This window comes from Passer montanus, unplaced genomic scaffold (assembly GCF_014805655.1).
Source record: "Passer montanus isolate IOZ18808 unplaced genomic scaffold, ASM1480565v1 scaffold58, whole genome shotgun sequence".
Classification (NCBI taxonomy): Eukaryota; Metazoa; Chordata; class Aves; order Passeriformes; family Passeridae; genus Passer; species Passer montanus.
The window spans coordinates 4,482,374-4,510,211 of NW_024370816.1; the positions used below are offsets into that span (position 1 = coordinate 4,482,374).

The following is a 27,838-nucleotide window of genomic DNA, read 5'->3' on the forward strand; positions in this document are numbered from 1 at the left end:
TCACATCAGAGCAAACAAGAAAGCCCCGAGGCAGCAGCCCCAGCCCTACCATCTCGGACAGCCACGCCGGCGCCGCGCCGTGCCACGTTCATGGGCGCCATCAGGGTCCAGGTGTTGTTCTCGGGGTTGTAGCGCTCCACGCTGTTGAGGCAGTTCCACGACTCGGCCCCGCCGATGATGTACAGGTACCCCCCCAGCTCACACACAGCCGACTGGTGCCTCCCTGCAACCAAAGCTGGCACAGTCAGCCACCAGCCCACAGCAGCAGCGACTCAAAGGGGCTTTGCTTTGGTGTAGTTTTTGGTTTGGTGCAGTCCTGCAGCTGCCCTTTTCTCCCCAGCCCTGCCCAGCTCCCCAGCAAACTTACGGATGTTAAGGGGAGCACAGCTCGTCCAAGCCTTTGTTACGGGATCGAACACATCACAGTTCTTCAGTCCTTTCTGGCCATAGGGATCAGAACCACCCACGATGTACAGCTTTCCATTCAGGGCACACACTCCTGTTGGTACAGCAAAGAATGGCAAGTAAGTAAGAGCTGGCTGAGTCTCCACCCCCCAGCTGGGTGCTGCAGAGGCCTCACCTGCGTTGCAGCGGTTGGTCCGCAGCTCGGGAACAGGGGTCCAGTCATCAATCTCGGGCTCATACATCTCTCCACAGCTCAAGTCATCCGAGTGGCCGTTTGAGCCACCCACGACGTACAGCTGCCCCTGAGGGGAACAAACCAACACCCGTCACCTCTCGGCACACCAGCCAGTTTGTGAGCACTGGGGTAACCAAGAGGTGGAACTACAGAGAAACAACTCCTAGAGCCATGCTGTTCGGTGTGCCCTGTTCAGCTCAGCCCAGGTGCAGTCCCACCCCACACACCATCAGCACCGCCATCTGGAACCGGGCCCTCGGCGTCCTCATGGGCGCGATGAACGTCCAGGTGTCCTTCTCAGGGTCGTAGCACTCCACGGTGCGCAGGCACTCCTCCCTGTTGTAGCCCCCTGCAAGCGAGAGGTTACTGGCCCCCATTCAGAGGCACCACCCGGCGCTGGCCCAGCGGCCCTGCCCCGGCTCACCCGCAGCGATGAGCCTGCCGTTCAGCTCGGCCGTGCCCAGCCCCGAGCGCGCGTACTGCATGGGGGACATGGGCTTCTCGATGAGGTCGCTGGGCTGCAGCTCGAAGCTCAGGCTCTTCAGCAGCCGCGGGGTGCTCGAGGGGGAGCTCTGGGGGCTGTTGCGGCCGTGCAGGAAGATGACGCACAGCACCCCGTCCAGCACGGCCAGGCACAGGTACGTGTTACCTGCGGGGACAGCACACCGCCAGTGTCACCAGGGGGCACTGAGCACCATGCCAAATGGGCTCTGCTGGCTGTGCCACTCCCCTTGGCAGCACAGGAACTTCATTTTTGTTCAGGTTACTGGTTCCAAAAGTGTTAGTTATTGACAACTATGCTTTAGACACTAAAAGAGTGCTTGAAGGACAAACAACAGCAACTTAAACGTGTGCTGGGAGTCTCCTTACACACACAGAGCAAACAGCTCTGTTAATTAACTATGGACTGCCTGTCTCCTCAGGATTTTCTGGGAAAATGATGACACATCATGGATTTAGTTGGTAAGGAAATGAAATATATGTCATCCCAGTTTGGCCCAGGTACATCAGACGCACCCTAAAAATTACTTGGCTTGTATCATCAGTAAGGAGAAACACCTCAGCATTCCTCAGAGATGTGAAGGAAATTCCCAGGGAGCAGAAGGTGGCAGGTACCCCAGATACACATCTGTTAGACAACCCCAGCCCCTTGTTACTCACTCGAAGTCTTCTCTGAAGCAATGATTTTCCACTCGTGTTTAGGACTCTGAACAGTAGCATTTGGAGAAAGACTTCCAGAGGAGCTGCTACTGATCTGCTTGTGATCATTCTCACGTGGTGGCCTCTTCTGCAAAATCAAAAGGCAGCTACAGAAACCTAGCCAGAGACTACAGCTCCTTCTACCTCTGCTTCTCTGAGACACTGTGTAGCTACTCCAGAGCACACTTGTCTACCACCTCCGCAGAGCAGCATTTATAGCACACCTATATTTTCAGCAGAACATCTTGCCTGCCCAGCAACAGTGGCCAAAAACCACCCTACACTTTTCTCCTGGAACTCAATTTATCCTGGGACTACAGCTTTATACTGCTGGTGCTGGACTGCAGTCAGTGAGCATTTCTAGCAGGATTTACAAATGTAAGGGAAGAGCTACACGCAGCTGGAGAGAACTGAGCTACCACATAGGAGCCTCACTCGAAGCTTTGCTTCTGGAACTTGAGTTAATTATATAATGCTGTTTGGAAGTGAATAAACTATTCTCTTCATTCCCTGAAGACAAACTAATTTCACCTCAGTTCCCCTCTGTGCTCAGATTAGCTGTTTCTTGGATTTTACTCTCTTGATACTTCCCGCTAACAAGAGATTTCTACTTTCTTTTCATCTCCAATTAAATTTATACTGTAGCTTACATTATTTTACTCTATTAAGAGAAAACTCAAAATTCCAGTTTCAGCACAGTTGGCTAGGTTGTTGAGGCTCTTCCTGAAGCACAGGAAGTTATCATGCTGTCTATTCTGTTCAGCAGCAGAGTTTATGACCACAGTCCCAAGTCTGCAATGCCTGCACAGTTCCCTGGAGCCTGATCTCCATGGAAACTGTCACAAGACTTCAGAAACACATCACCTAACTCAGATAACCTCACACAGAGGAGCTGGATTGCTAAGCTCAGCTCACCGTGACAAGCAGCACACTTGTACAGAGAATTTTTTTTACTTCTGAACCTTCATCCAATTAACCACCTAAGCTCTTATCTTTAAATTGCCTCAACAGCAACAGAAAATACGAAGTTTTGTAATTTAAAAACATAAAAGTTACAATTTTTCCAGGACTGGCATCTAGGGGATTTTAGTGTTAGTTTGCTCAACTGTTAAGAATGTCTGAAGTTGGTGACTTTTCTTATTAAGGATTTGCAGAAAAACATTGAGAAGTCCTGGTCTTAGTTCTGAAAATTAACTTTCTTTACATTCACCTCTCTGCTTCTAAGCATTACAAATGGTATCCAGAGGCGGAGAACCCTGTGAAGGCTTTCTAAAAGCAATTAACAAACTGGAAAGTTACCTGGCTTCCCTCTTCCTCTTATTTCACTTCTAAAATCCACATTCTGGGATGGACAGTGTTTTATACATTAGCTAAGAATTTCATGAAGGAAACTTCTTGTATGAACATATTTCACTGTTATAAAATATTCCAATGTGTTTGCTTTCAAATTCATAAATTTAAACCAAGTTAATTTGTAAAAAGCAACTGATAATTTACAACTGTTAGTCCTTTTTATTCTTTCTATCTTAGCCTGTGTTTGTACTAAGCCATGTGGTTTTCTGGAGTTCAGAAGGATTATACCTGGTAAGAAATAAAAAAATAAAACCATAAAAAAAGACCTCTCAAAAAGCACAGGAGTGATTTGCACTCAGTCAAAGCATCAGAGAGATTTGGCAGCTACACCACCAGTGAAGCTGAACAAGAATCGGACGCTGGCAGCTGAAGGATTAGAACTTGGATCCGGAATCTTTTTCTGGGCCCAAATTTACCAGACACATTCCCCACTGCAAGCCAAGCAGTCCGTGTTTCTCTACAGACTCTGGGAACTCTACAAGGTCTCAGCTGACTTCCTACAGCTGAGTGCTTGTCTGCCTCTTCTTTCTTCTAACAGTCAGGATTGATTTTGAAGTCAGAATTAGAGCACTCTGTTGTGCAAAGGCTGAAAGTCAGCCCAGCCTGCCAAAGAGACAGAAGCTGAGAGCACATCATGGCCTGCAGCAGCTCCCAGCCAGACACCTTCTCCTGGTGTATTTCTCCACTACAGCACCTGCTGCCTTCTCTGCCAGCAGAACACAGGACTTCAGGTGTGCTGTAAACTGCTCCAGTCTAGCTGGGGTTACCTGAGACTGTCTGCAATTGGTACCTGCACAAACTGAATGTGGTCATCATCACTGCCATACACCTCAGCCTGTCCATCTAGCAGATTTCCATCAAGCAGCTTGTGATCAGCTGAGTAGTACAGCGTTTGCACCTGCAAAAACAACAACAGAACACCCATGTGGCTGCTGTCTCTGTGCTCCTCAGCTACAGGCACATTACCCCAGGCACCACACTGCTGGTCAGCTCATCTCAAGCTCGCACAGTGGCAAAACTAAAAGGAAGCAGATGTCATGGTGGCAATCTTCAAATAGGGAGTGAAGCTTCCTTACTTTCTCAGCTTGAGAGAAATCTTCATTTTCCATGGGCTTCTGCTGTTTTCCCAGCACAGAAACATTAGACAAGCAAAAGGCACATTAATTTGCAGTTACACAAATTCACAGTGTCATGCAAGCATTTTCCTTATCCCTGCACACAAGTTTTCTGCTATGAAAAATACACATATTTATCTCCATCAAAAAAGGCCAAGAGAAGCCAACAGACTCTAAAAGAAAGGTATGGGAATGAGGGAAGACAACACAAATTTAAGTTCTGGAAGAAACTGTTGTCCACCACTGAAACCAGATGCAGCTGTTTCAATGAAACGCATCTTAATTTCAACATGATGTTTTAAATTAGTTTCTCCAAGAGGAAATATACACTTGAGATTATACGACAGCATCAACATGTACTTTTGCCTAGACAAGTGTTTCTGGGGATCTTTTGTGCTCGTAATAGCAGATTTTGAAAATTTTGAAGAATTTCACAAGATTTGGTAAAGTCTGTTTGCTGGAGCCAATTCAAAATTTTATCTCCCCGCTAATTTTGCCATTAAACACTGCCCAGGCTACATCTACCATTAGTATTCATGAGAAAAGCCATTTAACAACACACAAGTTTCAAAATAATGTATCCTGTAAAGGAGTAAGTAAACACCATTAAATCATCATGATCGTTCTCTGCCCACAGCGGATTTTCTTAGGAGCACTGGGGCAGGACTGCTGCTTCTGTACGTGTCAATACACTTGAGGCTCTTCTTGGTTCTTCAGCCTTGGTATCCTAGTTTTGTTAATAAACCTATGGGGAGATAAACCAACGGGGAGGAACAACCATTAGAAGCTTTTACCTACTGTGCATTTACAAGCAAAACCTGCAAAGGAAAACATCACCAATCTATGGCAAGTCTCAGTACCACCTCCCCAAACTAAAGCAGATACAGGCCACTCTCAGGCTACTATACAGCAACAGGGAGCAAAAAGGAAAGTGAAGACCAGACTGAACAGTGCATTCAGCTCACCTGAACACCCCCCCAGTTTCTCAGCTTAGGGGTACCTACAGCAAAATTTAAATTCTTTAGGGTCAGTTTAAAAAGTGATGGGAAAAAAAAAAAAAAGAAAAAAGGGATCATCCTTCATATTGGCTTTTTTGGGGTTTTTTAAATGATTAATCCCAAAATCCCATTTTCTTGAAGACTAACCTCTTCCATTAGATCTTCCAGGTTGCCTCCGTTCTCCCAGATGCTGCGCTGTACCCAGTTGATTACCTTTGTGTACAATTTGCCATTGCTGGGTAGGCCAACATTGTCTTCCAGCATTATTTCAAGCTTGAGGGAGAAGAGAAAAGATTATTTACTCTAGGAATTCTCTAGAAATTTACTCCCTCCCTGTAGCATGCTGTGCTTTACAAAGTGAGCACAACTCTCTCTTTACCACAGAGCCAGAAAACACCACAAGGAGCTTTCAGCCTATGGAACTAGGAAGCACATTTAAACAAAATCACCTTTTACACCTCAAAAGGGTGACAGCACATGTTCTCTACAGTTAAGGTTCACAGCACTAAGAATAGGACACAGATCCAAAACTGTCACACTACTGGCAGCAGTCAGTACACCAAGCTTTCCTGTCCTCAAAAGGGAAGGAAATCCTCGTTGCTCCTCAGGTTCCTTTTTGGAAATCCTGTACCAGAAGGAATTCTACAAACTTAAGCTAACCTTTAACCGTGGGAGCTTGAGAAATTCCTCCTGTTCTGAAATCTCTACAAGGTGTTCCTGAATGTAGCCATCGATCTTGTTCAACAACCGCGAGTCTCCCATGCAGCTGGCGAAGTTCCGGTACGAGATGCAGCTCTGCACGTCCATCTTGGAGAGCAAATAGTCACCACAAACCTGGCAATGCAAGCAGACGGTTTTTATCCATTTAAATCATCTATCCCAACATACAGCAGCAGTGTTTTAACTGCAGAGTAGTGACTCTGCTGTCATCCCCATGCCAGGGCTGTAAAGGGAATGTTGCCTTCCACAGGAGTATGCACATCTTAAATTAAAAATTCTGACACATTTGGAAGCTACTGACATCTGCACTGACCCCATGCTTTTCTACTGAACACCTATTCAAAACTGCTCCTCAGTCAGGTGAGCTAACAATCCCAATTCCCTTGTAAAGGGTACCCCTGTCTGTGGCTAAGGGTATTTCCAAAGTCAAGCACTACCAAATTTATGTTCAAGAGTGTGTGAATTATTCTTTTTCTGACAGATTTACAGGTTTGTTCACGCTCCCAACACAACCAAGCACAGCACTGCTGCCACAGACCCGAAGGTAAGGAAATCAGCCAAGATTTTCTTACAGAGGTGCACAAACACAAAACATAACTTCAGGGAACACCCTGGCACCTAGAGTTTAAGTGGAAGCAACACATCCAGCTGGCACCAAATCAATACAGTGCTAAGGAGCATTTACAGCAGCTTTGTGCCGAGCACTTCTTCCAGAGAAGCATCAGGTTTTGGCTCACTAACACCAAAAGGTGCAATGCTGTCAGCCTGGGAAGGCAGAATGGACTTCCAGAAGAGCTGAGAACCATACCTGCTTAACCCTCTCCATCTTCAACTTCTTTGCTGCAGAGTATACATCTTTCACCAGTTCTTTATCAGCTTTTAACCTATTAAATAGAGAAATTTACCTTTTATTATTCTGATTTTTCAAATCAAAGTCTATCCTCTCTCTAGTTACTGTGAGAACTACTTACTGAGCAGTATAGGCATAATTCAACAGAACTTCAACAGCTTCTGGGTTGAGATCATCAAATTTTACATGGGAAACTCCATGACAGTCGCTGTCAGTGTTGAAGATTTCAAACAGGTAGGGACTGCAGCATGCCAGCACGGCTCGGTGCGCCAGCATCTCATGTCCACACACCTTTATGTCAAACACAAACAAGAAGCCCACATGCTAGTGAGGATTTTTTTGCAATTCCTTTTGTATTTTCACAATATGAAGGTCTACTCAGGTGAGGGCCACAGTTCAAATAATTTTTTCAAATCAACAGTCTCCAGCTGAAAGTTAGCATCACTCCTCTCAAAGTGCATGCCTTTTAGATATTTTTTAGTATGCATTTTTCAGAAAAATGGGCTTCTAAAATCTCACATTTCCCAGTCTGTGACGCAACAGCTTCAGGTGGTGTAACCCCCACATCCCCCCAGGCCCCCCAGCAGGGCAGGGCACAGGTACCTGGAGGCGGACGTCGCAGAACTGACCGCTCTTCCGTAAGGCGTTGAGTTTGGCAACAGACGACTCGATGAAGTTCTCATCCTCAAACATCAAATATCCGTTGGGAATCATTTTGGTGTTGGTCTGGCTGCACATGCAATGGGCAAAGGTTACACACACAGCATTTTGCTTCAGCGCAGCACTACTAGCAACACTGTTTGCAAACAAACACGCAGGGGGCATTAATGGATTAATGATTTTCAGGGATTGAGGCCACAATTTTTAATGCATCCACATCCCTTCAGCAGGTACTGGGTTCAAAACCACAGCCTGAATCTGTGCCAGCTCTGTGGGAGCAAGCTGGGAGCCACTGGATTACACAGATTCCCTTCCCTAAAGATCTTTTTTGGTAGATCCATTCCCAGCTAACAGTATTCATCACCGCTTTCCGCTCCCTACCACTCTGGTCCAGCTGCATTTTTTGCAGACACAAAACCCAGCTACACTGAAAAATAAGAACTGAGAATTTAAAGTAGCTTGTGAAGTAGAATAGATGGATAAACATTTTCTATTTAATTTTATGAGCAATGACTCAGTATTTTAGAGCAGCTGGAAGTCACGAAAGAACTTTATGACCAACAAAAAAGACAATTTAATAAATTCTGAACAGTCATGTATTTTAAGTCATCTCAAAGCTAGAACAACTTCCTCTGAAGACCTCAGCCATACACAAAAATACCACCTCAGGGAGATCAGTCCAAGACTGGAAAAATAACTTCAGGAAACTTTAATTTTTTAATCTGGAAGCTATTTTATAGCTCCTTTAATTGATTCTTATTTAGTCAAGCACTTTCCAAATAAGAAGCTAATTAAGAACACTAAACTACTACCCTTACATGACCTAACAAATTCGAAATAGTAATTTAAAACAAAAGCTAGATTTCTAAGTTTGAGCTGCTAACATACACAGAAGTACAGTTACCTTAAACATCTTAAGAATACATGTGGGATTCTATTAATGATACCAGCAACAATTTTTATTTCCATCTCAAGTTCAAGAAAATTCTTAAGAACACACTAAATAAGAAAACTCCAAACCAGAAGCAGTGGATTGCAAAAATCAGTAACTAAAATACCAAAACTCACACAAAATACTTCTAGTGTTAATCCATCTATTTTAAATTCACTTACTACTGCAAGTATTCAACCCTAAACCGGTAACAATAATCTTACTTACAAACATCCATTTGTTGTGCTTTATTAAAGACACCAAGATTTTAAATCTACATAATTTCAGCAGAAGTATTGACTACTGTATACACAATTAATGGTACAACTTACCAAGCAAATATATGACTGTAAATTTAAAATAGCCCAATGGTATCACTGTGTTAGAACAGAGCACTTGAGTGTCAGGATCTCCTGATAGGGAAGATGTTTGTAGAAATGCAAAAGCAGACGTGTGTTTGCAGCTGCAATATGGATTCCAAAACTATCAGGCTTGAAGATGATGTAATATAGTCCTTATGAGCTATAGACATGAATTTCTTCTGTGATAGTCATGCATCATAACCTGCAATAAACGAGAAGGTATCAAGTAAGGACAACAAATAGTGCTGCCACATATTTCACATAAAACTTGATTCACGGTCCTGACCCAAACAAACAAGTTTTTCTTCACAAACAAGTTGAGGGTGTTTTGTTGTTGTTGTTTTTTTGTTTGGTTTTTTTCCCCCACAAAAAGCAAGCAGTCTGAAAAATTCCATATTGACACCAATATGTCCTCATGCCTAGCAAGAGATCAACCACATCATCATTATACCCCCCGAGACAAGAAAAGGGCTAAATTAGTGTTTAGGAAAAAAGTTAGAACAGCTGAATCCCATTTTTAGCCAATCCCTCACCAACTCTGCCCTTCAGCACATCCTATCATCATTACTGCTTCCACAAGTAGGTAACTCACACGTAACGCAACAGAAACGACTCCATTTTCTAAAAGAACACAATCCACAAGCCTCCTACCTTCAGCTCTTCTTGTGCTCATCTACTTATAGCCTTCTTCTACCGAATGCCTAAAATTGTCTGAAGATGGATTAAGGACATGTCTGAGATGACTGGGCATGTCTCCAGTCTCCGCTGCTTCCAGAAAGATTTATAAAGTCAGGAATCTGTATGACAGCTTTCTTTGGTAAAAGGTCTCTGCTGGGAACAGACCCTGCTGGGCTCTGGTTGAGCTCGGCACTGGCAGTGCAGACTGGGGTGGCTTTGCTGGGAATTCACATCCTGGTGGGCTCTTTATGCCAGGATTTTTTGGGGAGGGGAGAAGAGGAGGAGGAGCAGCAGCAGGGAGGGAACAGGCAACAAACTCAGTCTGGAACTTTCCATGACCCTGGTGCCACCTCAGGAAAACATCAATCACTTCAGTTCCAACACTATATTTGTATCCACAGAATAAATGCCACATTGGGAACTGGGTTTCCTAAAAATAGGTGCAGCTCATTTCTCCTTGTCAGAAACTAGAAATGCCCTCCGTTTCAGGGAGAGAACCTTGTGACCGTGCTGCGTGGCCAGGGTGACTTTGGCAGGAGCCAAACCTGCCTGGTGCAGCCCAGAGGCTCCAGCAGGAGGCTGACTCCTGGGAGCAGCAGAGGGCATTATCCCACCACGTACCAGCTCCACCTCCACTCCCACAGCTGGGCACACAGAAGATTCCAGCCAGCACAGAACCGTGCAGGCAGAGCAAACACTGCTGAGCTTGGCTCTGGAGCAGGCACAGCCACACGGCCCAGGGAAGGGAACACCTGCTCCCAAGCACAGCAGTGTGCTTGGGATGAAGCATGAAGCTTGGGATGAAGCATGAAGGGAACACAGCACCCATGAATGCTGGAGCGCTGCAGGAGCAGCACCCCTGCACACAACTTCTGTCACCACACTGCAGTGCCAGTCTGCTTTGCTGGGAAATCGCATGCATAGGTGAGATTAAACAATAATAAATTAAGGTATATTCTTTTTGGAATCCTACAGGCAAGTTAAGAAGCCGACACCAAGCTCTATTTAACAAATGGTGTTTAATTAGGCATTTGGCAGTCAACACTTCCCTGTTGGTACAACTGGCATGATCACTGCAATTTTTAAAGCAAGCAAACTTCTCAAAACAGAACCCAATAGCCTGATGTCCACACCTTCACCAAAAATTCACCTCAACCAAAACATTTCAAGTCACAGGACAGCTAGTCAAACTGTTCTAACTAAATCCCACAATCAGCCTCGCTCAGTTTACATCTCTGGGTGTGTGTTGGCACATTCTGCTGCAACACATCAGTTTTATTTCCAATGCTCTAACTCTGCCACATGTACTTCCTTGGGACCTTAAAGACCTCAGGTCATCCAACATAGTTCTGGATTGAAATGGAAGATTTGTCTGCTAAAATCCTCCTTTGTGTGAGACGCCAATCCCATGCAGATGCATGTATGTCCCTAATGTTATTGCACAATCCAAATATCTAGGAATTTGAACATTTTAATTACTGCCACAGATTTTCAATGCTGTTGTGTGTGTCATGGCTAATATTATTACTCAAAACAGCATTAAATAGCACAAGCAAATTCACAGCTTTTCACATTTTGGTTTGGAGTACTGCTGCTGCAACACAACCCAAACTATCAGCCAAAATTCACTGCAAAGTCAAGAACGCTGCCTATTCTGCATTAAAGGTCACTGCAAACAAACTTGTTCCTTTAAATTATTTTCTAAAATCAAAATCACTTTGTCATTACCTCCCCCTCCTTGCTTATACTCCCTTTTAGCTCAGCACATGAAGAACTCTCTGGCCTTTTCTCTAACTATCCAGGATTTAATTTTTTTTTAAGCCAAGTGAGATGTTCCCAGATGACTGCCAGCCAGGTAAAGCCTGGTGCCTCTGACATTATGACTGTTCAAGCTCCATTCAAATGCACTTATTTGAACACATTAAAGCTACAGAATTATCATCCCAGAACGGGAACAACACATTCCACTGGAGAAAACTCCTTCTTGAGAGCAGCTGTTCCCTTCCTTTTAAAATGATATAAAATAAATAAAGAGTAATGCATAAACTCCAGATTTTTGTTGTAATTTTAACAGTAAGGACTGGAACTGGTGCTGGGGCTGGAGACCCCCTTGGATCAAGAGCTGATCACTGGGCTGAGGCAGCCCTGAAGTCAGGAGCATCCACATGGTGTGTTCTGGCACCCCAGCTGTTCCCAGGCACAGGAATGCAAGGACTCAAATGTCTGCCCAGCTGCTCGATTTTAAACAGAACCTTGTTGTAGTAATTGTGTTTCCTGAATGCCTCACGTCGTGCACAGACTGAGATTTTCCTTTGCCATGTACCACTGGACCGTGAGCGAGCCACAGCTCATCACAACTCAGAGATAAACTGGCTGCACATCCTGACTTCCAGAAGGGAGATCCCCCTCCTTTTAAACTCCTCTATTTCACTGCTGCCCTATTTAAAGGTACATTTAAGAAAACCTGACTGAATAGCACTGATCCTGAGACACAGTGATCCTCAGTGCTCCCTAGGCCTCTCCCCTGCAGAGCCTCCTGCAGGAGCTGTGGTCTCAGGTGACCACCAAGATGACAAGCCCCAGAGGCAGAGTCACCTTGCCCATGACCTAACAACACAGGGACCATCTATTTTACCTCTCATCTTCAATACAGCCCATTTTCCATGCGCAGGATTTGCCGTGCCAATTCTGCACAAACCTTTTAGTCAAATTAATGTACTACTTCTTCAACCCACAGGTAAAGCAATACTTTGGGGGAGATACTTGATAATCTTTTGATTTAACATCAATACTTGCTGATGTAATGACAGCTGATTGACATTTGTGAAACAAAAAAGGAATTGAACATCTAGTCAGAGCTTTCTGGCTTGTGACAGCCCAGCTCAGAAGAAATGTAGGTCACACCTACGACTGCTCACAGTCCATTATCTGTATCAGAATATAAAACCAAACGTCCTCAAAACAGTTCTTTCATACATTAGCATTTATTTAGGGTAAAAACACATCATCTTCTCATGTCTGAGTCTGCATTTGGGCAAAACACCAAAGACAAGACATTTATTAATACACTTTACACCACTAAAGAGGCCAAATCTCTTTATACAAGTAATCTAGAGTAAGACTCTGAATTTACAACAATTTTGTTTTGCTTATTCACTATGCAGTTGCATTCCACTAAAGATTTAGTCTCACTGATAACTATGACTTGCAGACAAAATTTTTCTATTTCACTGCACATCAACCTCAGTCATGCTCCCATGCCAACAGTGAGGACAGGGAGAGAGGTGGAATATTTGCTATCACTGGTTAGGAATTGAAGAAGAATGACAGAGTACTGTGGACATTTTCCAAAACCTCTTCCATGCAGCCCGGGAAGGTGCAATGCTTGGACTGCCCTCGATGGAAAGCAAGCCCAGAGAGCTCTTCCAAACACATTTATGCATGCAGATTTAAAAAATTTATAAGCAGCAGGCTTCATGCTTGAATGTTACTGCTGTTCCAGCAACAACCCTCAGCTGCCAACACTCCAGCTGCTCATTCAGCAGCAGTCTGGGACTGGCCTCCCACACTTCTAAGCCCTAGCTCTGGTCATTAGTTCCCTTTTCACACTGCTTCTGCCCTTCCTCTCCTTTCCCACTTTACACTTTTGCTGTTGTTGTCACAATCCTTATCTACATCTCTTTTTCAACCTTCTGCCTCACATTCACTCTAGGAAAATCTGACCTCTTTCCTCCCCTTTTCCCACCCCCTGTAATTTCATGCACCCACCCCCTGGGTTTATTTTTTTCTGTTAACACAGACTTCCCACAGTTCTCCAAACATCTGTCACACAATCAAACCACTGAGTTTTGTTTATATGTCCTCCTTGTCTTCCACCCCCATTCTGGGCAGTTTTTGCCTTTCTTACCATCTCCCACTCTTTAAGAACTCAAGCTGATGAAAATAAAATCAGACTTAATTACAGCAGCTAACACACAGCTTCCAGACTGGAAAGTATTCCCTGACTGTTGACTCCTGTGCTCCAGGAATAAGGCTTGTGGCTACAAAATCTGTTTTCAAAAATTAAACCAATCTCACCATCAAAGCACCACATCCTGCTTGCTTTCTTATTTTCTAGCTCTCTGACAGAAGAGATGTGGTGTCTACACACCCATCACTGCACACAAGAAAAAAAAAAAAAGTCCTCCCTTCACAAACCACACAAATAAGGAGAGACATGAGACTGTATTTCCATTAGTCTATCACCACACATCTCCTTAGGAAATAACTCAGATGTTTTGCCTCTCACTGTCAGTATTTTTCTACCCTGCATGAAATTACAGCCAATTCAGCTTTTATTATCTGCGGGAATGCCGGGTGAAGGAACAGCAAAAGTGCCAATGCAAAGGCATTTTCTACGTTTTCTACCTTGAAGCACTTCCTTGAAGCTCTGGAAATTGGTGCATGAAGGCAGAAAATATTGTACACCTCCCCAACCACCCTCCAAAAACCCTAAAAAAACCCAAAAAACCAAAAAAAACCCCAACAAAACAAACAACAAAAAAAAACTGCTCTGGTCATTCACCCTCATCAGCTTTCCCCAGAAGCACTAAAGTGAGCTGGCAGCCACTGTTTTTCCTTTATTATCTCCCACTTCCTAGAACTGGTACAGATGACAGGGAGGTCACGACATTGGCAAACAGCTATCAGCACACGTTGCTCATCCTGGAGCGGCTACTTCCTTCCAACTCCAGCATTCCCGCGATTCCCTTTTTCCCCCCATTCTCGGTCCGGGTTTAGGAAGATGCTTCTCCGCGGCTGCAGCGTGGCGCTGGAAGAGGCAGCGCCCGACCTTGGCCCCGCAAGCGTGGGGAACCCGGGAATCACGGCCGGGAGCTACACCGCACTGCCCGGCCGCCGGGGCCCGCCCGTCCCCCGGCACGGAGCGAGCGGCCTCACGCCCTCCAGGCCATGCGGGCAGCTCCGCGGCCCAAGAAAACGGGCCCCGAGCGAGCAACAAAGCGCCTCGGGGCCGCAGGAGCTCCGGTTCCCCGAGCCCGCCCGGGCCGCCGCCTCCGCCCGCTCCCAGCGCCGAACAAAGCGCGGCCGCGCGGCCCCTGCCCGGCCCCCGCCCGCCGTACCTGCTGCCTCTGGGCGCGGACGGCGCTGAACATATTGAGAGCCTCCAGAATGCGGGGGAAGAAGACTCGCAGGCGCAACCCCGGCTGGCCGGGAAGGAGCAGCGGAGGAACGGAGGGAGCGGAGAGCGGAGGGCGCGGCGCTGCCGAGGGAAGGCGGGAGCGGAGTGAGTAAGCGCGGCCACGCGAGCTGCGGATACACGCACAGCGCCGAGCCCCGGACCCTCCGCCTCCGGGAGGCGGGAGGAGAGCGGGGAGGGGAGGAGACGGTGCTGGGGCGGCCGCGATCGGCTCCGCTCGAAACGAGTCCGGCCGCCCCGCCCTCCGCGGCCCCTCCGCCTCAGGGCCGGCGGGAACAGGCGCCGAGCCCGTCGGGGCTGAGGCGGAGGAAGCGGCGGGGCGGAAGCACCGTGTCCGTTTCTGTCCGTACCGACTGCCGTCGCGAGTGTTGGTCGCAGCAGTCAGCCACGAGCACAACTGGTTCAGTAGGCTTTCATTTTCGGACCTGGGGCTGTTTGTTCTCCTCAGCCACGACACCCCCTCAGCCATGAGATCCGCCCTGCCATGATACTCCCTCAGCCCTGACTCTCCCATAGCCATGTCAGCACCTCAGCTGCAGGTCTCCCTCGGTCATTACTCCTCCCCAGCCATAACATCCCCTCAGCCACGACTCTCCTTCACCCGTTTGACCCTCTCAGCCACGGCTCCCCCCTCAGCCACGGCTCCCCCCTCAGCCACGGCTCCCCCTCAGCCATGCCACCCTTTCAGCCACAACACTCCCTCATCAATCTGGGCTGTAGTTCAAGGCATTATATCTGTTTGACCAAAAAAAAATAGCGTGTTTCATGTTGGGAGCTCTCCCTGGGAGCGTGCTCTCTGTGTGAGGCCATGACAGCTCCATTCCGCCTCACCCCATCCCCCTGGAGTCCCTCTGTGAACGGCATTTTCCAGATGAACAGCATTTTCAACTGCTGGATGAGAAATTCACCCACACACTCTTCAGGATAAAGTCTGTCTTTCCAGGGAAATTAAATTTTAAACATCCCTGCTGATAAACGAGGGTTATTTGAAGCCCTGTCTGTTAGCTATGTGTTTGCATGCAAGCTGCATGCATTCATGGCTGGGCCTGAGAGCTGCTGCAAGAGCCTCATAAATAATCCATGGGCCTGGTAAAGTCTAAGGATTCATGTTTGCTTCCTGATTTAAAGTGCCAAGGTCGCCTGGAAGGCAGTGTACACTTCCCTGTGCAACTTTCCTGAGTGCCTCCTCTGGATTCAGAGGCTGCCTTGGTCAGGAAATAGGAAACCTGTAGATTATGTTAGATACACATTCAGTGTCTCAGCTGTGCAACGTACGTGATATTTTGTCATATATTATAAAATTTGCCCATTTGTCCAACAGTCTTCAGGAATCTCAGTGGAGAAGCATGTTTGAAAACACCGAAGTTAAGCCATTCAGAGGTTTTATGCATAAAGTGCTTTAAAAACACTGAAAATAATGATCTTGTCTCATCAGAAGCAGGCAGAGGCATTAAGCTGTAGGTGTATTCCTCACCTGCACATATATTTCAGCTGCAGCTCAGCCCTCTCCAGTTTCTCACCTTGCCTGCAGCAAATGGCAATCCCAACTTCCCACCTCCCTGAGACATTCTTACTCCCTCTTTTCAGCTTTTAAATCACCAGCCACACCTCAGGGCTGCCTTCCCACTCTGCTTTCTTTTTGAATGAAGTTTCTTATCAGGGCCCTGTTAATCAAAGGCAAAGCTGGGAGGGAGAAGGAGGTAAAGGAATGATGATCAAACAGAATGGTGCTGGGATGTTAATTAAGTAAATCTCAAGATTGCGCAAGCTGCTCTTCCAGTTTTTTTAGGGACGGAGATGCCTTTATGAATCACCATCAATTTTCATTGTCAGCCACCACATGTGATGTCAGAGAGCAGGAGCAGCAGCTTCCCTACAGCACAGTTAGCAGATGAGTGTTCCCAGCTCTCTTCCCATGGACCCCCGTGCAGAGCAGGGCTAGGCCAGGAGCTCGGCTCTCCTTTGGCCCACCTGTGTTCTAATCACCCAAACTTACTCCCACTTTAAAAAAAAGAGTTTTTTTCCTTCTCTCCTTGCTGTGCAATCAACATGAAATCATTTAAAATCATTAAAACACCCTTACTCTGGATGAAATCCTATGCTGATGGAAGGTACTTCTGTGACATGCAAATACCTTCATTTCAAATGGCTAGAAACTTTGCAAAACTTCCCAATGCAACTTGTGCTAAACCTTAATTGGGTTGTAAAGAAGAACCCATTATGGAAAGGGACTAGTGATTGAGTTGATAGCAAGTGATTGAGTTACCTGCAGCTGAATCAGAACTAATTGTTATGCGTGTGGAGGTTCTGGATGTTCTGCATACCTGTTGTCTCCTGCCATGGAAAACACAGTCTAATCCCTGGAGAGCCCTCTTGCTTGTCATCCAAATGGTGTGTTTCCCCTAAGCCGGGTGTTTGTAGGTGGCCCTGATGTGGCTTTTCTGCTGCTCTCCACCATGTCTCATCCAGAGGTCTGATGGCTCCGGCTATTGCAAAGGCTTAATGTTATAACATCAAAGTCTGCTTCCTACAGAGGTTTATCATTAAAACCACCTGAGAGAGAAAATACTGTATTTGGTTAGAGCAAAATATGTGGCTTGGATTGCTGCACTAAAAATGGAGGAAGTATAGAAAAAATATGTCACTCTTAGAAGTGAGAATAAGGCATTTTTTTATTCATAAGCTGCTCTACAAAATGTCTTTAAATTCAGAGTCACGTAGTGTTTCTCTGTGGACATGAACTAGCACAGCTCAGTGCAGGGCAGCACCACCAGCCAGAGAATCCAGTCCCTGCTCTTATTTTATATAGAAAATTTAAGTAGCTTATTTTAAATAGAAAACTGTTTTTATGAATGAACAGAATGCTTTGTGAAACCAAATACTATTTAGTTCAATATCCTTTATCACGTATATATTTAAAAAAAACATAGAGAGAGATATGTATTGCAGTTGAAGTTTGTTTGTGTTCTGTGTAATTATAACTTCCACCAATCTACTCATTCCATAACTTTTCCTTCCTGCATTTTGGAAAGGTTTTTGATAATTCATTCTGGTTGCAGAAGTACTTGTGTAGAACACGTTTTGTCAGTGCCTTGGCTCTCAGAGTTCTTAGCAGTGACATTTTAATGGTGTTTGGGCTGGGTTGGGATTAATGGTCCATGTTGGACTCTTCCCTGTACATTCTGGCACATCATTTGCCATCTGGCTGGCTGATAAGAGCTACTCTGAGCAGGGCAGTTCATCTCCTTTCCTTCCCTATGGCAAAGCAGTGATAGTCTTGGATGAATTCTTTACATAGGAGCAAAGAATGCAGGACATTTATAAGTACTATGAAGGAGTATTAAAAGACACAGGTTTAGTAGCTGTGGCCTTAGATTTTAATGACAAGTTCTCTATCAAATCTCTGTTAATCTTTCTTGAACAATGTAAACAACTTCTCTCCTTCATTTCAGGAGACACCATTCTTCCACCACAGTCACCTTCCTTGATTTGTGTTGGACAGAAAGCCAGAGACTGTCTGCCATACCAAGGCTATAAATTATGTCTTATTTCCATTAAGCAAACAGAAGTCTTCTTAATTAATTCCATTGGATGAAGTCCATAGGAAATATTCAGAGAATCCTGATAAAGCCACTGGTTAAGGTCATTGAAAAGCCCTTCTTCTGACTACCTGTCCTTGAAGAATCAATCTTTCCATCTCAAAGACACAGCTTTTGGGATGAAGCCTCATGTGAACTCCCAGCTGAGATATATCTTGCACAGAGAAAACAGTTACAATTTTAGAAAAACTACAGCTTTTATAACTCTTTCTGGACAATTCTCCCCAGGCAAATGTCAGCAGATCCATTCTGGGCTTGGAGATACTACTTTTATTTATATTACAAGTTATTTTTCCTTGGCCTGGGACAGTATTTAACCCAGATGTAACATCAGTTCAGAAGTATGGATGTGTTCACAAAGCAGTACCTGTCCTGTCGTCACTCTTGAAGCAAACAAATCCAAAGTTGATATTCAGATCTGATTCCAAACATTTGTGGTGGCACATTTGTGAATGCCCCATCCCTGGAATTGTCCAAGGCCAGGCTGGACAGGGCTTGGAGCAACCTGGGATAGTAGAAGGTGTTCCTACCCATGGCAGGGGTTGAAACAAGATGAAGTTCCCTTCGAACCCAAACTATTCTGGGATTCTTTTATTTTTAGGAGAGTGAGCTAAAGTCTGATCCTTTTGACTTTGCATGTATGCTCAAGAGCTCCTGATCAGGAATAAGCCTTTAAAAAATTCTCTAGTTTGTGGCTTTCCAATAGAACTTGAAATTTTGTTATTGGTTCCTTAGGACTGGAAGCCTAGTTAAAATTAAAAGCTTCTCAGCTATATTAATTTGTGGTTGCTGGGCAGTGATATTTGCAAATATATTCTGCTTGTACATTACAAAAATGCTGACTCGTTTCATACACCTGTATGTCTTTCTTGCTTCCATAAGGACAATGGCTTCTTTGGCTGAAACATCCTGTTCAGAGGGTTATAATAAAACACTTTGCACTTGAATTGTTTGCCTTCCTGACCCCTCAGCTTTCTGCCAGCTTCTGACTGTGCACGCAAGTAAGAGCTTTGTACTATTTGTCCTTGGGGCTGCATTCACTGAGTGTTCGCTGGCTGTACTGGAGCCTGGTAGCTCCCAGTTTGCTTTTTCTTCTTTTTAGTTTTGTCCTTCTGAAGCTGCATCATTACTTTCACTCGTGGTCCTAGTGAAAAATCAGAATGTTAATTAAGAATGCTAACAGTGGGGAATTTCTGGAAGACAAACAAACAGAGACCTGATTGCCTCTATCCCAAAGAAGAGCTGTGCTGGGTCATGGCAGAGAAGGAAAGGGAGACCTGGAAATCCTCTTGTGATGAAGCATCAGGAATTGCTGTTAGGCCACCACAGCTGGAAGAGGCTGCTCCTTGGCAGCAGTGTGTTCTTCAGCCTCCTGCATCCCTGCTGTGGTCATTAAGGGATGGCTGTAATTAGGAGCAGCAGAACAGTGTCAGCCTGAGGGCACCAACAGCATGGGGGACAGGACTGCTCCCGCACATCCCGTGGCTGTGAGGGATACACTTCCTGTCCTCCCTGCTGCGAGACAGGTGAGCTGTTAAAATAACATAAAGGATGACCATGTAGAGATATAGCTGCTCTGCTGGGAAAGTAAAAGAGAGTGATGTATCCTGTTCTATCATCAGCTCAGAAAGTGTTCCAGGAAATGACTGAAAATTTATACTGAGAGGTCCATAGTTCCTGTGACGAGGCTTTTTTTTTTAAAAAAACAGAACTCTTATTTCTGGTTTTACAGAAGAACCCAGCATCCTTCAATTTTTCTTTTTTAGTTGATACTAACATCATAAGCTATGAGGACAAAATTACTTGAGAGTTGGACGGTGCATTTGTAACCTATGCACAAGCAGAAGAATAGATTTTATGTCACTTTAACTCTGCTTATGTGTTCCAGCCACAGTAATGTTATGAGTAATTTAACTTTAAAAAGAGAAGAAAAATGTAGAAGAACCTTTATGTCCCATGAAAGGAAAGCTGTTCCCAGTGTATAGCCCTGCTAGCACAAAGGCAGGTTAATGAGAACCCCGCCTTGAGGGTTGTTTTCCAATGAGCACAGGAGCAAGCCAAAGATTAACTGTGCTGTTTCTTGATCAAAAGAAATGAATTAATCTTCAACCTCATAATTTGTTCCAAAGAACACAGAAATTTATTGGAACTGTGTCCTCACTCTGTATTATGATGCAGCTTGCAGTGTCTGAAAAAATAAACCTTCTGATACATGGATCCTCTTTGATTTCACCAGTGTCAGGAGGACATACAGCACTGGGGGAGGTTATGTTTAACATTTGGGGAAGGAAGGTGTCTTTTATTGGTGTGATTTGTTTCCAGAAGCATCAGTGAGTACCTCACCTGGCCTGTCATAGGTTGTAGGTTTTGATAGGGATAAGGAAAGCTTCCATGAAAATGAGGTCTTTCAACTGAAGGTAGAGTTTGTGTTGAAATTATTAAAATTATTTCTTTCACAGTATCTTGCATTTCTTGCACCTTCTGTTTGAAGACCTCAGAGCTATATGCAAATTAATTCTGCAGCAAATAAATGCATAGGAGAAGACAGCTATTTAATATTTATGTTTCACTTTTCAGTGGTGTTTCCACAGCTGAGTGGACTGCAAGGAGAGAGCTGTCTGACCTGGTTGACACCACTGAAGTGCAAGGACTGGCATTGCTGACAGAAATGAAGTTTTCCAGCTCTTGAATCTAGGGGGAATATGGTGAAAGGAAGATCAGGGCAGTCTGCAGTCACCAGAATTTTTGGGGGACTTCTGCAAGTGCAGCATATGGTGTGTGTCTGATGCGTGGGATGATCATGATACCTGGGAGGGAGTAAAGAGAGGAGCTGCAGCAGAAAGCAGATAATGTGAATGCTATTTAAGGGCAGGTTACAGAATTACCTGTGATTTTTAGCTGAACTGCTTCAACCCAAGTTCTCCCTCATGAGATCTGTGTGGGAGTGGATCTTCAGTGCCTACCTCTTCCCCTCAGTGCAGGGAGGGAACTGCTCTCCTTGGAGCCTGGGAGAGGCTAGGGCTCACCAGAAGGGATACAGGGGACAGGGGCTGTGTAAGGCATGCAAGAAGAACTTTATTTTATTTTACTCCCTATTGCAGCAGGATTTGCTTTAATGGTTGGGTGAAAGGAGAGCCGGGGCAGCTGAGGCCACTCTGTGTGCATGCTGCCTTTGAAAACAGAGCACGTCACTGCTTCCAGCTCCTGTTTCATATTCTGCTGGGAGCTTCTGGTTGCAATGCTAATTCGAGCAAATCTCTGACAATTTAAGGAGGAGAGGTTCATGTATAATATCTGTAGTATGACCTGTTTATACTAAGGAAATCATCATCATTAAAATAAAAGCACACAAGTAATTGCAAGTTTCTCCTTAACAAGAATATTCAATTTAAATAGAAGTAAACAGGAACAAAGTGGTCTTATTTTAGAACTAGTCAATGCATATTTTTATATCATCAGGAATCACTAATTGCACAGAAGCAACCTCTAGTTGCAACACCTTGTAATGCAGGCACAAAGCATCTTCATAATGAAAATGCAGTGCACTTTGAAGATATGCACATGAGTGCAAACAGGATGAGCACTGGAAGGGTTATGGAAGGTAGAGCAGCAAGGGGGGGAAGTGTAAAGGAACACATTTGGAGTGGGCAATACTTTTCCTGTAGCACCAGTGTCCCTTCCAGAATCTGAATTACTGCCCAGCCTTGAGAGGGGACAAAAAGGCTGGAGAGATTTAAAATTTCAGCCTGATGGCTGCCAATGGGGATGGACTAGATGCAACAAGAGTATTTGGCATACATGCAATGTCATCTACTCTCCTGAGAACTGCTAATTCCATCATAAGGTCATGCATCTGACTTTCTGGCCCCATCCTTTTAGCACAGGGAGGGAGAACCACAACAGGCTGCCTCAAGTTACACTGGAGTATTAATAGTGCTGTTGGCTGCCCAAACACTGTGGGGAAATGCCCAGCTTATTTCTTTAAATATATATTCACAGAATTCACAGAATCACTGGGTTCTAAGAGACCTTAAAGATCATGGAGTCCAACCCATGCCCTAACACCTCAACTAAAGCCTGGCACATCCAGGCTTTTCTTAAACACATCCAGAGATGGTGACTCCACCACATCCCCGCGCAGACCATTCCAGAATTTTATGACTCTTTCTGTGAAAAACTTTTTCCTAATATCCAGCCTATATATTGAGACTATGTTCTCTGGTTCTGTCAGTGCTGCCTGGAGAAAGAGACCAACCCCACCTGACTACAGGCACCTTTCAGGGAGCTGTAGGGAGTGATAAGGTCACCCCTGAGTCTTCTTTTCTCCAGCCTAAACACCCCCAGCTCCCTCAGTTGTTCCTCACAGGACTTGTGTTCCAAGCCCCTCAGCAACCTCAGCTGCCCTCCTCTGGACACACTCAAGTGTATGTATCTGTGCATTTCACTGTGCCCTTCTTAAATGTTGTATGCACCAGGATAGTCAGGAGAGGAAGTTAAACAATAAACTCCATTTTTATTAAATACTCTATTTTATTTTATGAAATACTCCACATTGACCCTTACATGAAGGTCTCAGTTATTTTACTGTCACACATAAAATGAAGAGCATGTAGCATTCTGATATGTAAATGTTTGTGGTGCCAAGACAGTTGCTGGTGTGTGATGGCCTTGTGTGTTTTGTTCCAGCTTCAAAGCTCTGCAGCCATCCATCCCTACCAGTCAACAGCAAGTTCCTGCTCTTGTCAGAGTTAAAGGCATGTCTTCCTTTGAACTTGGTTGGAGTAAGAACTGACCCAGTGTGCAGAAATAATTGAGTGCAGAAGCATTTACTTCATTAATCTCTGAGTTGATTTGAACCAAATTACTCAGGTAATTGCAGCATGTTTTACTTACAGTTTTATAATCTTAATTACCATTTAGGTCTCCAATATTAGGACTGTTATGTATTTAGGGGAAAGAGAAAGGCATTAGTGGTTTTCTACCATGTTCAGACCAAAAAGTCACACAGCCACTCCAAAAAATAGAGAATGTATTCAGCTTTTGTCAGTTCTCGTAGGCACTAGAGTAAATAAAAGATGTTAATTTTTTATCAGTCCACTTTGTATTGCTGAGGCCTAACGTTCTGAAAAGAAACTGAGAATGTTGTCTTGCTTTTACCCAAAACTGATAATCTCTTTTCCTGTCTTGAAGATGAAGAGAGAAAATTCAAGGGATGAAGAATTCATCTTTTGAATTTTTGCCTCTTGTTCATTTATGACTTTGTCTTTTCCATGTCCTTTCTTCAGTAATTTCCACTGCCTGCTTTTATGCCACTTGGCAAACCCCAAGGTGATAAATTACCAACTCTTCAGCAGAGAGAACAATCTCCAGTGTCTTTACTTTGTGACACTTTTGTGGGATGCCTTATCTTTCCTTTTGCATATACATGAAGGGTACCTGAATGTGTTTGATGAGAAACTGGAAATGGCAGAACCATTTACAAACACCAGTTTAAAATCTGTAAGTGAAACCTGAATCCTTCTTGGGTTTGTGATCACTTCCTTTTTATGAGTGAATCAGGATTATGCCCTGTTGTTATTTGGAATTCTACTGTAGTTATTTTCTTTAATTTTCCCCGGTGTAATCTCTGATCCCATCACCAAGATGAATGACTGTAGTCTCACAGCAACTTGGAGAGATTTATAGATCTCATTTTGCAGCTTAAGAAGCTGAGGCTCAAAAAGGCCACATCATTGATTTGAACTACAAAGAAAGAATGGAGCAAAACTGTGAATTAAATTGGGATCATCCAAGTCCTGTATTAACATGTTCACCCTAAAGCTGTTCTGTTGTGAAGGAAAGAACAATATGACTCATGCATGTAACATGTCTTTTCTGTATGACCATTTAGAAGAGGACCACCTCATGAATATGATTAACCATATGATCTACTATATGATCTTAGGGAGGAAATATCTAGAAAGATTATTATAATTTAGATAAGATTAAAAACTTCAGCTTTTTAAAGTCATCCATAGGGGCTGATGGCCAAAATAACTGGCTGGCTGCAGGTATTGCTGTGCAGGTACCTTCCTATATTTCCTAACTACCTCTCTGAAAAATTAAATGCTGGGACTGGGAAAATGTATATTTGGGGAAAGAATAGGTAATGGCATGGTCATAGTGAAAAGTCTGGTGAAACAAGTGAAAGAAGGAAACATTCTCAAGCTTTCCAGGAGTTTGAAGTTCAGAATTAAAAAGCCAAGCCAAACCTGAGAAAAAAAAAAAGTCCAAAACCTGCCATAACTTCAGAAGGTTGATGGGACAAGCACTTCAAGACACACCTCAGTCAGACACAGATTTACAGGGTTCTGCAGATTAGGGTAAAAAGGGAGCAAAGTGGATGTGTTCTACAGTCATCTGTAATTCTGTTCATAACAAAGAAAGGAGAGAGTTTTTTAGGATGATCTAGATCTGTTTCTATGAAAATAGAAATATGACAGACACTACATGTTGGCACTGTTCCTGTAGTTCTGCAAATGCAGCTGAAGAAACAAAGGGTTGGGAAGAGCAACCCCTACAGCCCCACCGTGCTTTTTATCACCCCTCACACCACTGCAGGTATGTGCTGGGACACACTCTAATGCACAATGAAATCACCTAACCTAGGAATCAACTTTCTGAGGAGTTTTTCTTGTTTTCACCCTGAATCATTCAGCAGTTGATTTTGCATGGGAATGGGCAGGGACTGGTGATTCTTGCACCTACTTTTGCTGCTACAGCAGACAAGGGGCCATGGGGTAAGGATGGCAGTGCTATGTGCAGTGATACTTTCACTGGGGACATTAGGACAGCCACAGGAAGTGGCTCATGGGCTTGCCTGAGACAGCATTTTCTGTTCCCAGTTGTCTGAGATGGACCAGTGCCCTAAGGGTACTATATAAATAGGCCTGGGGTGGTTAAATATGTATCCCAGATATTTGGATTTACTTTACCTTTGAGTAGTAAATACCCAAAAATCTGTGAACAGACTACTGTGAACATAAACACCAGATAAACCATTGCCAGGAATATTGGGAAACAAACAGCCAGGCACAATAATATCCATTTCAAGAATGTGCTGAGGAGGAGTTTACTCTTTCAAGGTCCAGCATTTTTGGTATCAAATAGAATTTGTGCCTTAAAGAGACACGCAGCAGTCCTGGTTACCTGGATATTTTTGAGGTGTGGAAAGGAACAATTTTGTGACAACTTGCAGAGATCTCTGGAGACTGACTTTCTAGGGGAATGGTATGGCTGTACCATGCAGCCCTTTTTATCTCTTCTGAAGATGCCTGCAGTTAGGCAGAGTGCAGCTTGGATTTTGGCAATTTGTTATGGATCAACATACTCCTCATTTTGTTAAGCACTCAAGATACAGCAGTGATTAATGTTGAACCTGTCACCTACAAGTGACCCAATCTACTGCCAATGCATCACTCATGACAGCAAATAAGGTATTTGGGGGACAAAGAACCCCCATTTAAAGATATGAGAGGAAACAGCCTGTATGTTTTTTAAAATTTAGGCTCAGATTCCTTTCTGGCTCAGTACATTTGCTGCATATTGATTTTCCTGGAGTTACATAAGGCCTAAGCCAGCCCTTTGTCACCAAAAGCAGCACAGCTGTTTCCAGGACCACGAGTTGGTGTGACTTCTCTTTTTAGCTTCCCACTGGCTTTTTAAAAATACACTTTCAATCAGTTTTGCTTTTCAACACCAAAGGGAAAAAGCAGTAAGTTTTCCTGAGAACTGGAGACTTGGGCAAAACATTAAGTTTTCATATGCTAAGAAAGTTGTGCTGAGAAGTTGTCTTAAACTCTGGTATTGACCTGATATTATAGAATATGGGAGATGTACATCTGATTATATACATCTAAAGTTCATCTTCAAGGTACTAGAATTGTCTTATTTAATCAATAGTGAAACAAACTAAGGTTAGCAGCAGTGGGAAAAATTGAGAAACACAGGTTACACCCTCATTTTTTTGGGAATTGTGTTCATTTCTAGTCAATTAAATATTAAGGCCTATGAAAGTGGGTAAGCCAAAAAAATAATAAACACAGGTAGAGGGTGCGACTGGAATTCTCCTTGAAGTACCTTGTGTAATCCCAGCTGGATCAGCAAAACAACCACTGATGACTAAACCCAGCTTTTCCTTGGCCTCTCTGTGGTGTTCCAGAACTGCAACAACCTGGTCTCCATGTCCTTGCTTTTGAACCTTGTTTTATTTTGCCCTGACTTTCTGTGCCAGGGATCTAGCCTGGCCTGGCTGTGCCTCCAAAGGGAACTCTGTGCTCTCCTGCAGTAACATCCTCCCATTCCTCCCCTGGATCTCTGCCATGATCCCAAGGAGGAGCATTGGGCACGAGTGCATTGTCCCATTTGTGATCCCAGCATCTCTGCATGACACACAGAGTGTGGAGAATCCCTGCAAATTGCCCCAGGTCACCTGCCAATCCATGCCACACCTGGGGAATTTCAGGAGTTAAGTTTTAGGGGCTGAAGTTCAGCCTATTTCCTGTCAGGCTTATCAAGTCAGGAATTTATGGCACTTCTCCTCAATCCAAGTCATTCTTATGGATTTAAGGAAGCCACTGCAGTGCTTTGGGTGGCTTCCCACATGTGGTCCCAGCACCCAGGTACTGGGCTTGTCTCAGAGCAATACTGGGAATCAGGTAACCTGTGTAAAGCACTCTGAAGAGTAAGAGCACCCCAGTTTAGGAAAAATTACTTCGTGGAAAGGCTGATCAAGTGTTGGAATAAGCTGCCCAAGGAAGTGTTAAAGTTACTGTCCCTGGGAGTGTTCAGAACATGTGTGACTGTGACACACAGGTTAGTGGTGGCCTTGTGCTGTGGGAACCACAATCTTACAAGAACTTTTCAGCCTGAAGGATTCTGTGAGTCTAAATTCTGGGTCTGTGTGGGATGGTGGCTTTACAGCAGTTTAGATGAATTCACATTACTGATTAGACAATATACACATTTCATATCCTATTACATTTGTATAATAAATGTATAAACTCCATATATTTGCACCTATCTCCTCTAAGGCTTTTGGTCTGTTTTATGAGCTGAGAGGCAACTAGCAACATACTGGCTGCTTGTTCAAGATCAAATATAAAAATACAGTGAGAGTTAATGAACAAAACCTCCAAACATTTCTAGAGTTTTATCCACCTCACACACTTGCATAAATTTCAACAAAAGAGTTGTTTTTAGTAAAAATGGCAGAGGCATGACAGTGCAAGAAAGGTTGAGACATAATTAGACAGTTTCTGTATATATTACAAACCTCTCTGCTTTGTTTCAAAGTTTTCACTTTTGTGTTTGAAATCTGGCAAGAAACTCAAAAATCTGATACAAGGTTTTTAAGATGGATTTTTCCAAGGCAAAAATCAGTGGACCAGCTTCATACCGCCAGCACAGTTTGGGTAAACTCATGCATTTCAGAAGGCTGACACTGTTTCAAGTTGATTTATACCAATGCACCCAGAAATACACACAAGAACAAAAA

General features: G+C 44.2%; 1 protein-coding gene across 2 annotated transcripts in view; it reads right to left on the reverse strand.

Moving 5' to 3' along the window:
• Positions 1-14,883, reverse strand: part of LOC120510419 (influenza virus NS1A binding protein) — a 16,635-nt gene extending 1,752 nt beyond the window's left edge. The window contains exons 1-14 of one of the 2 annotated variants that reach the window (XM_039726224.1): positions 14,628-14,883; positions 8,800-9,031; positions 7,480-7,606; positions 6,998-7,167; positions 6,835-6,910; positions 5,967-6,140; positions 5,454-5,579; positions 3,984-4,091; positions 1,802-1,928; positions 1,065-1,289; positions 868-989; positions 581-707; positions 368-499; positions 50-223 (exon numbers count right to left, since the gene is read on the reverse strand). In XM_039726224.1, the coding sequence (XP_039582158.1) occupies positions 50-223; positions 368-499; positions 581-707; positions 868-989; positions 1,065-1,289; positions 1,802-1,928; positions 3,984-4,091; positions 5,454-5,579; positions 5,967-6,140; positions 6,835-6,910; positions 6,998-7,167; positions 7,480-7,590 (1,672 nt within the window). In that variant the 5' untranslated portion in view covers positions 7,591-7,606; positions 8,800-9,031; positions 14,628-14,883. Of the gene's footprint in view, positions 1-49; positions 224-367; positions 500-580; positions 708-867; positions 990-1,064; positions 1,290-1,801; positions 1,929-3,983; positions 4,092-5,453; positions 5,580-5,966; positions 6,141-6,834; positions 6,911-6,997; positions 7,168-7,479; positions 7,607-8,799; positions 9,032-9,480; positions 9,716-14,627 lie in introns of those variants that run through there. The other variant, XM_039726226.1, reaches the window with a different exon arrangement.
• Positions 14,884-27,838: the final 12,955 nt, after the last annotated feature.